General features: G+C 42.1%; 4 protein-coding genes across 4 annotated transcripts; 2 read left to right on the forward strand and 2 right to left on the reverse strand.

Moving 5' to 3' along the window:
• Positions 1-1,937: 1,937 nt before the first annotated feature.
• Bet5 (blocked early in transport 5) lies at positions 1,938-2,778 on the reverse strand. The gene is made up of 3 exons (XM_020955952.2): positions 2,503-2,778; positions 2,305-2,447; positions 1,938-2,203 (listed from the first exon to the last, which is right to left on the reverse strand). The coding sequence occupies exons 1-3, from the start codon at positions 2,599-2,601 to the stop codon at positions 2,008-2,010; spliced, it is 438 nt and encodes a 145-aa protein (XP_020811611.1). The 5' UTR covers positions 2,602-2,778; the 3' UTR covers positions 1,938-2,007.
• Positions 2,779-2,895: 117 nt separating this feature from the next.
• LOC110186539 (uncharacterized) lies at positions 2,896-4,895 on the reverse strand. Its single transcript, XM_020955743.2, has 3 exons — positions 4,532-4,895; positions 3,315-4,473; positions 2,896-3,249 (listed from the first exon to the last, which is right to left on the reverse strand). The coding sequence occupies exons 1-3, from the start codon at positions 4,748-4,750 to the stop codon at positions 3,194-3,196; spliced, it is 1,434 nt and encodes a 477-aa protein (XP_020811402.2). The 5' UTR covers positions 4,751-4,895; the 3' UTR covers positions 2,896-3,193.
• Positions 4,896-5,403: 508 nt separating this feature from the next.
• On the forward strand, positions 5,404-6,896 carry LOC110186594 (pyridoxal phosphate homeostasis protein). The gene is made up of 6 exons (XM_020955822.2): positions 5,404-5,512; positions 5,581-5,677; positions 5,742-5,954; positions 6,030-6,177; positions 6,237-6,478; positions 6,539-6,896. Exons 2-6 carry the CDS (start codon positions 5,585-5,587, stop codon positions 6,605-6,607), a joined length of 765 nt encoding a protein of 254 aa, XP_020811481.2. The 5' UTR covers positions 5,404-5,512; positions 5,581-5,584; the 3' UTR covers positions 6,608-6,896.
• Positions 6,897-9,328: 2,432 nt separating this feature from the next.
• Positions 9,329-11,154, forward strand: Mlc2 (myosin regulatory light chain 2). Its single transcript, XM_020955388.2, has 3 exons — positions 9,329-9,395; positions 10,175-10,417; positions 10,617-11,154. Exons 1-3 carry the CDS (start codon positions 9,393-9,395, stop codon positions 11,037-11,039), a joined length of 669 nt encoding a protein of 222 aa, XP_020811047.2. The 5' UTR covers positions 9,329-9,392; the 3' UTR covers positions 11,040-11,154.
• The last annotated feature ends 427 nt before the right edge of the window (positions 11,155-11,581 follow it).

An 11,581-nucleotide genomic window follows, 5' to 3' on the forward strand; every position in this document is an offset into this window, starting at 1 on the left:
GCTAATTGGAAGCCAATGCGATGTCATCGAAGAAATAGACAAAATAATATGCACAGTACGAAATATCGTCAGTTGGGTTTTGAGTTGAGATTTTTAAACCATGATTTGTTATATAAAGACATAAAAATTAGCAATTAAAAAAATTTGTATTATAGTTATTTAGTCAGAAGCTTTAAACTAGGTGAATAAGTAATTTCCGACCCTATAAATCATATACATTCTTGATCAGCATGAACAGCTAAATAGATCTAGACATCTCCGAGCAAAATTTTATGTTTTCAAAATTTTGAATATTTTATAAGGGGTTACATCGTTAAAAATTTGTAAAAATTTTAAATTTTATATTAAGTATGCAGGTTTATAAACCCAAAGAAAACTAAAGTAGGAATGGTTTAGGAATTAAAATTAATGCATTTTTGGCGTAGTTAGGTGATTTTGAAAGTTTGATATTTGGAAAAGGGTTTCATAAATTTCAATTCAAGTAATGTGAATATTGAAAGCTCAAGTTATTCCCTGTGTATTGACCACCTTTATATTTTAAAGGCTTTACCTATACCTACACCTGTGCTCGCGCATCATAGTCAGCCTCTCCGGCGACTTCGAAACTGGTATCCACAAGATACCCATCTGTGGGGTGAGAGTATCTATGCAATTGCGAGTGGCGATTTTGAAAGGGCGCCATGTGTTGCAACCTGTGCGTGTGTTTGGGTTTTCTTGTGTCGCGAGTCTGCGTGGCGAACGAGGGTCCAACGGGGGGACCCATCATTAGCTTGATATTTGATTTATTTGTGCTTTTCGGCCTGGGCGTATTTTTTGGCTTTGAAATTGATTTCTTCGATAGCGGAGAAAAGAAACCGCTTTGTGGTTCCATTTTTATTGTCTCGCCAGCGGCTTTTGCAATGAAACGGCCTGCGGCGGACCCATACCTACGGCTACACAGAGCTGTTGAAACTCGTTTTTAAAATTCGTCAAAGACAATGTGAAGAGAAAAAGAGCGCTAAAACCTACAAAACATATTTAGTTCAAACGTCTTGTGACTTGCACAAAAATTTTGAATAAGTGAGACATATAGGAAAGAGCCTTTACACAGCGGTATCTCCATATTTGCGGATTTTTGGCCCGCTCATGCTGATCCGCCGACCAGAGCCAAACCGACTGGTTTCGACTGCCATCAGCGGCGGTGGCTTCACGTGCTGCTCCCCCGATTATGGATGCATTCTGCAAATCATTTTCCACAGCCAAAACGAATAGTTGCGAAAACCCTTGACGACGGACCCAGCTGCAGGCAAAATTAATGGTTACACGGTGAGAAATAGGATTCAGATGCTGGTTCGCCATGCTCGAGGTCAGTTTAGGGTTTTTAAAGATCTTTATCATATTGTTATGAACTTATATAGCCAAATTCGCATTGGGTCATATCAGTTTTATCAGTAAATATTTAATTTGATTATAGGAGATATCTCCAATTAGCTCAAATACATAATTTGAATGAGATAGTTTGGCCTTTTTATGATATAAATTTATGATTATAAAAATGTTTAGGTTATTAAAGATGTAAGATTAAACCCAAAAGCCTAGAAATCAAGAACTATCTAATATTTTTGATTCGTGTAACCACTTGCAACCTGCAGCAACACCCGCTCAGACAGTTAGAGTCATTCCATCAAAGTTTATCAGCTTGTGGGGCTTGTTGCAGCAACCGCTTTGACATTTGTCCCCCTTTGTCAGCAATGGTCGTTGTGGACGTCGGCCGGCTGACACCGGACAGTGAAAAACAAAGCAGCAGACCTTGCGCAACTTGCTGGCCAGTTTTTTGTTTAGATGATTGGGGCAGGCATTTCTTATAAGTGCACACAATATCCGGCCTCCAAGCTCGAGGCGTGCATTACGGCGAAACTATTTGCAAATTCAGAGCTAATGACATAGACCTTTCAGAATTTTATAGTTTTGGAATTTGCATAGTATTTTGCTTGGCATTTTCTTAGTGTTAGGAATTTGAATTTAAAGCTATATATTGCGAATGCCGAAGATGGGCGACTGCCTGACGAACTCGTCCAGCTTGGACTGGAATAGTTCCGAGGTAACCACCGTGCCGGGCGTCCACAGCGGATCACGTACGACAAACTCCACCCACACCTTGGAATACAGCTGCTGGAGCAGCTCCTTAACATTAATGGCCGTTGTGTCCGTGTTGAGAACGAATCTAAAATGAAGAGAGGAAGGATTTAGTTAGGTATCCCTTAAGGAAGCCCTTAAAATTGCCTCAGACATAAATAATAATCCCTGTTCTTAGACAACACTCACTTTAAGCCCGATGGAGTTTCTAGATAATGAAGGGCGTAGCGATTCGTTTTGTAGTAGAGGAATCCCTCGCGCGGATCGTGTGGTGATATTTTGCTTACAAAGGACTTGATGGAGAAGAGCATGCCGTAGGTGAGCTTGGCCTCCTGGAAATGATTGAAATAAAGATATTTTAAGAAATATTAAAAGGTACTTTCTCACCTCCTCGCGGGTAATACCCGACTTTTTGGTGCGATTCCATTCGGCGTAGTGCAGCAGTGTTCCGTATTTGTCGAATATGTACAGATTGAAGATGGTCATCTTGTGGCAGCCAGTTTAAATGGCATTGATCTATTTTAATTATATTATTTTAAAAATTTAATAAGATTTTTCATTCACTTTTCACTGCAAAACAAAAACATTCAAAGCCCGAGCTGCCAACTTGCTTTATTCTTCTACCTAAAAATACCGAAACAGCTGATGGCTGGCGATAAAAGTAAACAGTGCTGCCCATCAAGTGAGTTCTAAATTTAAAATTTAAAATTGTTCGAATTTGGTAAATATAGGAAATTTGAATTTGAAATCCCTCGAAACTGTCAAAGACAACAACTTAAATTAATGAAATTAATGCCTTCGGGAGTTTATTGATTGCTATGCACAGAAATTTGGCTAAAAGCTTTACACAGAAACTAATGAGCTCTTAAGCTTTCTTGATTAATTCACAAGGCATTGTATAAATGGATTTCATTTCTTCCTTGTTTGTATTTAAAAGCAAAAGCTATATATTCTTTTAGGTTTGCTTTTCATTTTCTCTTCTTTGGATATTCCACCTTTTTCAGTAATCCTTGGGCTTTCGCAGACATATTTTTTGGAACTTCACTTAAAGTGACCTCTGGCATTTGATAACACCTGGTTAAAACTTCTTGCGATCGCGTCTGCTTTTGTTAGTTCCCTCCTTTCCTGGCTTACCTGTAATTAAAAAGTATAGTTTTTATCAAGGTAGAGTTTAAAATAAATAGAATACGATAACTCACTTGGTTTTGGGTTCCGGAGGGACTCGCGTCGGTCATTGTTTCGGAAGCTGGCAACGAAGTTTTCCTGATGGGTGAGCATCGCACCCTCAGAGGTGGGATGACCACTACTGGCCCCCACTCGACGGGATTGGTAGTCCCGGTTCTCTACTCTCAGCCGCTCGTAGTGATCCTCCGGATACTGGCGCCGAATCACTCCGGAACGACTGTTGGTATTGAGGCTGCGACGGTTTTTGGTGGGACGATTGTCGTCGGAGCTGGCAGGAATCCGATGTGGATGCCGCGGCGGCGGCTCCTCTGGACGACGTCCGTGGGCGGGATACGGCCGCTCTGACGAACGACGACGCTTGGATTCGCCAGTTCCGCCCCCGGTATGGGATGGGCGACGGGTCTCGCCGCCGTCTTGGGGATGTGAGCTCTTCGATCTCCTCCGGGACTCAGTCACCCCAGTGGCCATATTCAGCCATCTTGGGGTTTCCTTGGCGTGGCTTGTGATCTTGGAAACCCTGCGGGATCCCAACTCAGCACTGGTGACATTCGACAATCTCCTGTATTCCTTCTTGTGCGTTCTCCTAGACTCTCCACTGGTGATATTGGGCAAGCGCTTCAGATCCTCACTCGTGACGTTGCGCAGTCGCTGGAAGTCAACCACACCACTGGTGATTTTCGGGATGCGCAGGACATTAGTGGTGCGCTTGACGTCGTGACTTGTACTCTGACCACTTCGCCTGTAGGAATGGTGATCTCGTTCTCGTTCCCGTTCCCGATCCCGTTCCCTATCAGAGCCAATAGGTTTCCAGTAGCGCCGCTGATCATGGCGCTGCTTACTTGCTGCATCCTCCGACCCCTTGTGTGAGCCCTGACCACGAGATCCTCTGCGTGTCAGCTCTGTCAAGCCTACTAGCGGCGAACCCGCCTGCATATTGGCGCTCTGGAATATTTTGTTGCTGTCCTGCAGAATTGGCACCAGCATCCTGGCTGGTCCTGCAAACAGGTCGCTGGCAATTCCACGTGTGGGATTCACTATATACTCTCCCGTAGCTATGCTCTCTTCACCATCGGAATATGTGAAAGGCGGCAGGTTGGCAGAGGTGCGGACATTTCGGCACATCTTTATGCCCCTGTAGCCAAATTGAGCGATCCCCGGGAAGAAATTGTCCCACTACATGTTGCAAAATAAGGATGCTTACAGAAAAGAGAGGGAATAAGGGATCACTTGCCAGGTAAAATATGCCATAAGCCACAAGGATGGCAAGCAGCAGAATGGCTGCGAACTTTGTAAACTGCAGAAGGGCGAACACGACCAGGCCCAGCAACACCTCCGTATGCTGCACGCCAAGGAATTCAAGACTCTGCCGGATCTCGGAGATGCGCAGCGCAGCCAGCTGCCCGACGGCGGAGTTCAGGGTATCGCAGGCGCACCGGATCGCGTCAGCCATTTTAAAGGATAAGGATACGGCGTCTCTGTTAAACCCAGTGCTGGCATTTTCCCCGACACTCGGGGCCTTGAAATATTGAAAATTCGGTAGGTTAGACAGGAAAAGAAAAGGGAAACATTTTAGTTTGTATATAGTTTAGTTTTTAGTTTTATTTTTGTATTCAATCCTAATTAAAGTCATTGTTTTCTGATCGAAAATCGATCAAAACAAAGCTTAAAATATATGAATTCTTTGAATTAATATTTAAACATTTCTTAATGTCAAATTTGCCGACATTCATTTCAACAAGGAAAACTTTCCCATATTAGTTTTTCTTGGGTTAATAAATCTGCATACCCAGTATAAAATTTCAGAAAATGTGCAATTTTTATCAATTTTATACAATTTTGAAATTTCGAAAAATTGCTTAAAATTTCATTTTTCTACCGGACATAACTAGATCGATTCAGCTGATGATGGTTATAAAGAATATAAATGATTTATAGGGTCGGAAATGATTATTTTACTGTTTTCCAAGCTTCTGACTAGAAATATAATACCCTGCAAGGGTGTAAAATCGTTTTGTTTACAAGTTTAGCGGTGAAATTTTGAATTTAAATCTATTGATAAACCATCAATATAACGTCAATTTGAGATTTGAAAAATATCGCATTAAGACTTTTAGGTGTGACCAGCCGCGTGGATGCAAAATCTTTCCCACAACGCGAACAGCTGGTTTGGATAAGTTTGTTTTCTTTTTTTTAGGGCCGCAGTTACTTATCTGTAAGTTACTTTAATTCTTCTTATCTGGGATTATAAATACAGCAACTTGATCATTAAACCCTTTGCAGTTAAATGCTTAGACGCACAATGGCAGAATTCGACGTAAAAGCAGGCCTGCAGCACGTGTTGAAGCGCATCGATGAGGTGCTCCTGCAGCGTCCCAAGGTTTGAGCACCTTGATTCCCTTTCCTAGCGGTCATAGGAATGAAAGTTGCTATCTTTTTAACAGGAAGTTCAAGCGGCAAAGCCTCTGCTCGTAGCTGTGAGTAAAACAAAGCCTGCGGAAGCCGTTATCGAGGCGTATGAAGCCGGACAAAGGGACTTTGGCGAGAACTATGTTCAGGAGCTGGAGGAGAAGAGCCGGCATCCGGACATCTTGGCCAAGTGTCCCGACATCAGGTGGCACTTCATTGGCCACATGCAGAGCAACAAGATCAACAAGGTAAGCCGTTGCTTGTGATTAGATAAAGCTGCAATCGTTGTTTTCAAATCTGTAATGTAATTTGTTTGTGTACAGGTGCTGTCGGTTCCCAATCTGCGTATGATTCAAACCGTAGACAGCGAAAAACTGGCCAACAAGTTGGATGCAGCCTGGTCCAAGCAACAGCCAGCTCCAGAGCATCCCCTACAGGTACTCATCCAGATTAATACCAGCGGAGAAGATGGTGAGTATTGTTGTTTTTCTGCTCAAACCAACTCTTTTCGAATAACCATCAACTTGCAGTAAAGAGCGGAATCGAGGCCAAGGATGCCCCTGCACTTTACCAGTACATCAGGAACAACTTGAAGCACCTGCAGCTGCTGGGCATCATGACCATTGGAGCCTTTGGCTTTGACTACAGCACTGGACCCAACCCGGATTTTGTGTCGCTCATGCAGGTGCACCGATCAATTTGCGAGGCGCACTCCCTGGCTGGCGACTCTGTACTCGTCTCCATGGGCATGTCCAATGACTTCGACAAGGCGGTAAGTGAGCCTCCGGTTGACGTGGAACGATCTCCTCTAAAATCCGAACTATTCCCTTAGATTGAAATGGGCAGCACGGTGGTGCGCGTTGGCTCATCTATTTTCGGTCATCGGGTGGCCAAGGCGTGAGGAGATGGGGGAGGAATGCGTTGTGGACGCCGAATACAGTTGTTTCCCAATGACGTCCAACCGACCGATCGACCGACCGACCAACCTCCCGTTGTGTGAGCAGCCTCCAAGTTCGCCGTGTATCAGGTGGAGATTTGTTGTGTTGTGCACATAGTAAATCCGTAAATGATGATTTGGCGTTTAAATTTAGAAAATCATGAGATAAACAAATGTTATGCGTAGTCTGTTATTATGTATATTCTCCTATTGGATTGTGAACCTCTCCATAAACAATGCTTCCAAAGTGTCAGAGACCCATTAATTATTCCCAGATACTTGCTGCACCTTGGAAAACGGAATACTCTTACATATATGCCGCAGTTTTCATTAATTTTAACATTCCTTTGACTCGTTTCTTGCTCGCTTTTTTTCTTTTTGCACTTTGTTCTATTTATATATTCGCATACATTCAATGCTACATAATTGCGTATTAGATTGTGGGCAGTGTTCTTCTACATATATTTAGGTTTTTTGTTTTGCTTGGCGCGAGGCCAGAATGTCGCCTGGTTATGTGCCAAAAATTGCATTGCCAAGAGAGTTTTTCTCTAGAAAATCACTTTCAATGGAGCACGAAGAAGAGGCTGCAGCCGAAAAATCGATTTTCATTATGTCTGATCGATGAATTATGAAAGCCTTCACGCGGGGATCCCACCATTAATTGATATATTTTCCGTTTGATTTTCATTAATTTAAAACCTTCATTAATTATGTCATTAGCGAAGATGGAAATATTCTGATATGATGCCAAATAAGGACGCGGTTGGGTTACCATTAATAATTTTATATATTTCGGAGGGGGAAGGTCCTTAAAAATATTTGATTTTCGTACATTGTCAATGGATTAATGCCACACAACCTCTAAGGAAATGTATAATTCTATAAAAGCTCAAATAATATATAGAGAATATTTGGTAACAGCTAATAATAGAGATTATTTTGTTATGTTAAAAATTACGAATGCTTTAGATTTAATAGCCCGATGTGTCATTGACATTGAATAATAATTTACATATTGTTTGAAAGGCTTTTTAAGCCCTCCTAATCAAGTCTGGAATCAGTTGATATCATGTCTCTTATTCTGGTGCATTATAAATATAAACAATAATAAATGAATTCTATCTTCGTGCAGATTATTTTTTATACCCTTGAAATCGGTTCTAGAAATTGTACCTTGAAATCGTGCATAACTTAGTCAAAAATGCATTAATTTCAATTCGGAAAGCTGTCCTATGTTAGTTTTTATTAGGTTAATAAATCTGCATACTCGATTTAACATAAAAAAAAATTTAAATTTTTGAAAATTATAAATTATAAAATTTGGAAATTAATACCCATATTTGAACCAATATTTATCTATATTTTTATATAAAAATTTGTTTTGCAATTCAACGTTTAAAAATCGCATAACTAAGCTAAAAGAGCCTTAATATTAATTCCGAAATCACTCCTATTTTAGTTTTTAGTAGTTTAATAAATCTGCACACTCAAATTGAAATTAAAAAAAATTTTGATTTTTATCAATTTTTGAAAATATTAACGATGTAACCCCTTATACAATTTTAAAATTTTTGAAAAATTTTAAAAATGTATTTTTTAACCGGATGTGGCTAAATCAATTCGGCTTTTAATGCTGATCAAGAATATATATGATTTATAGGGTCGGAAATGATTCCTTAACGCCGTTTTAAGCTTCTGACTAAAATTAGAATACCCTGCAAGGGTATATGATAAAAACCTAAGAGTACAAGTAATAATGTTCAGCTGACCATATAGAACATTGAATATTAAAATTCTACTTATTGTTATGCAATGTCCAGGCTATCGTTCGCATATATGTAGATAAAGTCAGATGTTTATTGTACATTTGTTGCCGAAATAACTCTGGTCCAATATCGGGTTCGTTGGATATTTATGCGCCACGAAATCCGCCCGATCTCTGTGTATATATGCCAGAGATCTATAGATTTGGAATTCTCGGCGCTCTTCATATTGCACAATGTGCGAGGCACATTTCGAAAACAGAAAATGCGAAGCAAAACATCGAGTATATAGTCATGAATAGATATAGGCTATATATGTCTGTCAAGTATGTGTGGGCTGTGCGTTATATGTACATACATTTGTGTGCATGTACTGCCAAGGGAAATGTAGGTGATTTCAGCGCAAGAGGACACCTTTGGGGGAGGTGGCTTCAAGAGAAACCAAAACAAACAAAATGTGAACTAAGACAGGGGGAAATGTATCCATCCATCCATCCGTTCGTCCACAAACAGAGAGTGATCCGAGCACCTAGTGGATCCCGAACCGAACCGAACCGAGCCGCACCGAAATAAATTCCGAACATATGTATAGGCTTCTGCCTGCCTGGCTGCCCAAGAGCCAAAGCATTTCTCCGCCGATATAATTAGATTTTTGATTAGAGCAGCGCCCCCCGATGAGTAAACCGCTCGGATACAGCTCTATGGCCTATAGCCGTGGCTATAGATTCGATTCCCCTGTGCCCCGCCGATCGCCTGGGCGGACCTCGCCTTGCAGATACTAAAAAAGGCAGCACGAATATTGCGGATACAGATACGCGAATGGCAGCCGAAGATCCCCGAAGCATCGCCGAACGGTGGCCCAAGGTGGAAGAAGCAGAGCCCCGCCGAGTTCTTAAAACATCATTGTCTTGGCGATAAAATCAGCCAGAGATTCAGTGTGCTCTGACCGCTCGACTCGATTAGACAACACATCAAAGTTCAGCACCATGGTAAGGACTCGTCTTTGGAGTACACCGAACAGAACCGAACCGAGGACCTGGATATATGCAGCAAGGATACGCCCCATCGTCCGATTATTAGTGCAGTGAATCATATGCATTTTGAGATATGACAGAGAGACATATAGTTCCAATATGAAGTGAATAATCTTTAAAGTACAACTCTATGGTGACCCTGCTCACCTTCTAGTGTGAATAGTGTGAATATATGTAGATTCTATAAATGGATCGATCCGAGTGTTACGCGTCAGTAACGTAATCCGATATCCGTGGCGGGGAGCAAGCGAGACGGCGAGTGGCGCACGGAAAGCTTACGTAACAAGCGTCTGGTTTATTTATAGCCAAAGTGGAAAATTTTCTCGCCCCAGATATACATATTAATTTTCCTGCCGATATCAGGGGCAACACCTTCTTACCTTCCAAATGGATAACTTTAAATTGGAGATCCTTGAAACGAAAGAAGTTTCATGACTGGTGCCATATCCTTCTTATGGATTACTTTCAATCCTCCTTTGGACATCTTTAAGAAATGCCTCAATAAGAACTTCCAATTAGAGATATCCTCATAAGGGTTAGCTATCAAAGAAGCAAGAGAACCTCCAATCAGAGATCCTTAAACGGATCCCTTCAAATAAAAGACTTGCCTTAGTAATGAAAGACCTCTAGACCTACTTGACCCTAGACTACTGGACCTTTGACCTGACTTCCATTCAACCTTAATCCCAAATTGATTCCTAATCCTTTTCCTCCCCTTTTTTTTGTTGCCACAGGCCGATGAGAAGAAGAAGGTTAAGAAGAAGAAGACCAAGGAAGAGGGTGGTACTTCCGAAACCGCTTCTGAGGCCGCATCTGAGGCAGCAACCCCGGCACCAGCCGCAACTCCTGCCCCGGCCGCCTCTGCCACTGGTTCGAAGAGAGCGTCGGGCGGCTCCCGTGGCTCCAGGAAGTCGAAGCGCGCTGGCTCTTCGGTCTTCTCTGTTTTCTCGCAGAAGCAGATCGCCGAGTTCAAGGAGGTGAGTGTTCGCAGTCCCCCCCAAGGACATTTCATCCTCCCATTTCATTCCACTCCGATCCAAGCTCCCATCCCCATCTCCATACCCATCCTCATCCCAACCCCATTGGCATCTATTCACATCTTGTCAACGACCAAGTCACCAACCCACTCTCTCTCTTTCTCTCTCTCTCTATCTATCTGAATGAACGAATGATCAGGCCTTCCAACTAATGGATGCCGACAAGGACGGTATTATTGGCAAGAACGATCTGCGCGCTGCCTTCGACTCCGTCGGCAAGATCGCCAACGACAAGGAGTTGGACCAAATGTTGGGCGAGGCCTCGGGTCCCATCAACTTCACCCAGTTGCTGACCCTGTTCGCCAACCGCATGGCCACCTCCGGTGCCAACGATGAAGACGATGTTGTTATTGCTGCCTTCAAAACATTCGATAACGATGGTCTCATCGACGGTGACAAATTCCGCGATATGCTCATGAACTTCGGTGACAAGTTCACCATGAAGGAGGTTGATGATGCCTACGATCAGATGGTGATCGACGACAAGAACCAGATCGACACCGGCGCCCTGATCGAGATGCTCACCGGCAAGGGTGACGAGGAGGAGGAGGAGGCCGCCTAAGGCAACCGTTCACATCCTAACTTCTAACTCAACATCCATATTACAGCCAGAACCAATATCAGAAACGTTAAAATCAATCAGTCAAATCAGTAATAATAAACGTAATTAAAAGAAATGCTCGTTTACATATGTAGATTCTCAGTATCTTGTAATCTCTCTTTTGTTAACCATCGACATCGACACCGATACCGATCCGATTCAAGATCAATCGAACACACCAACATCCTGATCACTGATCACAACTGAACAACTGAAACTTCTTCAACAACACCTTGGTAGCGATCAACAGCAGACCAACTCGTAGCCATTTACCATGTATCTGTCCATCATAGTTAGGGATACCTATTTACGATCACGTTCAATGTCACAGCACTAACAGCACTGAAACTGAAACTGAACTGACGCGTAGTTTTCTAGTTGATTTACTGTTAAATTTTACACGTAAAATTTATAAAACAAAAAATATGCAAAATCTATTTTATTTAAAACACCTATAAAATCAACAAAAAAACTTAAAAACAACAACCAAGCAATGTCTATTT

Source organism: Drosophila serrata, unplaced genomic scaffold (genome assembly GCF_035046125.1).
Source record: "Drosophila serrata isolate PLE 108 unplaced genomic scaffold, ASM3504612v1 contig_382, whole genome shotgun sequence".
Lineage (NCBI taxonomy): Eukaryota > Metazoa > Arthropoda > Insecta > Diptera > Drosophilidae > Drosophila > Drosophila serrata.

Bases quoted from the DNA above. Each gene is read 5' to 3' on its own strand.
- Bet5 (XM_020955952.2), bottom strand. From the start codon at position 2,601: ATGACCATCTTCAATCTGTACATATTCGACAAATACGGAACACTGCTG. The intron at 2,448-2,502 runs GTGAGAAAGTAC...AATCATTTCCAG, and splicing joins CGGGTATTACCCGCGAGGAG to GAGGCCAAGCTCACCTACGG. The intron at 2,204-2,304 runs GTGAGTGTTGTC...TCTTCATTTTAG, and splicing joins GAAACTCCATCGGGCTTAAA to ATTCGTTCTCAACACGGACA.
- LOC110186539 (XM_020955743.2), bottom strand. From the start codon at position 4,750: ATGGCTGACGCGATCCGGTGCGCCTGCGATACCCTGAACTCCGCCGTC. The intron at 4,474-4,531 runs GCAAGTGATCCC...TGCAACATGTAG, and splicing joins CTTATGGCATATTTTACCTG to TGGGACAATTTCTTCCCGGG. The intron at 3,250-3,314 runs GTGAGTTATCGT...TTTTAATTACAG, and splicing joins CCTCCGGAACCCAAAACCAA to GTAAGCCAGGAAAGGAGGGA.
- LOC110186594 (XM_020955822.2), top strand. From the start codon at position 5,585: ATGCTTAGACGCACAATGGCAGAATTCGACGTAAAAGCAGGCCTGCAG. The intron at 5,678-5,741 runs GTTTGAGCACCT...TCTTTTTAACAG, and splicing joins TGCTCCTGCAGCGTCCCAAG to GAAGTTCAAGCGGCAAAGCC. The intron at 6,479-6,538 runs GTAAGTGAGCCT...CTATTCCCTTAG, and splicing joins CCAATGACTTCGACAAGGCG to ATTGAAATGGGCAGCACGGT.
- Mlc2 (XM_020955388.2), top strand. The intron at 10,418-10,616 runs GTGAGTGTTCGC...ACGAATGATCAG, and splicing joins AGATCGCCGAGTTCAAGGAG to GCCTTCCAACTAATGGATGC.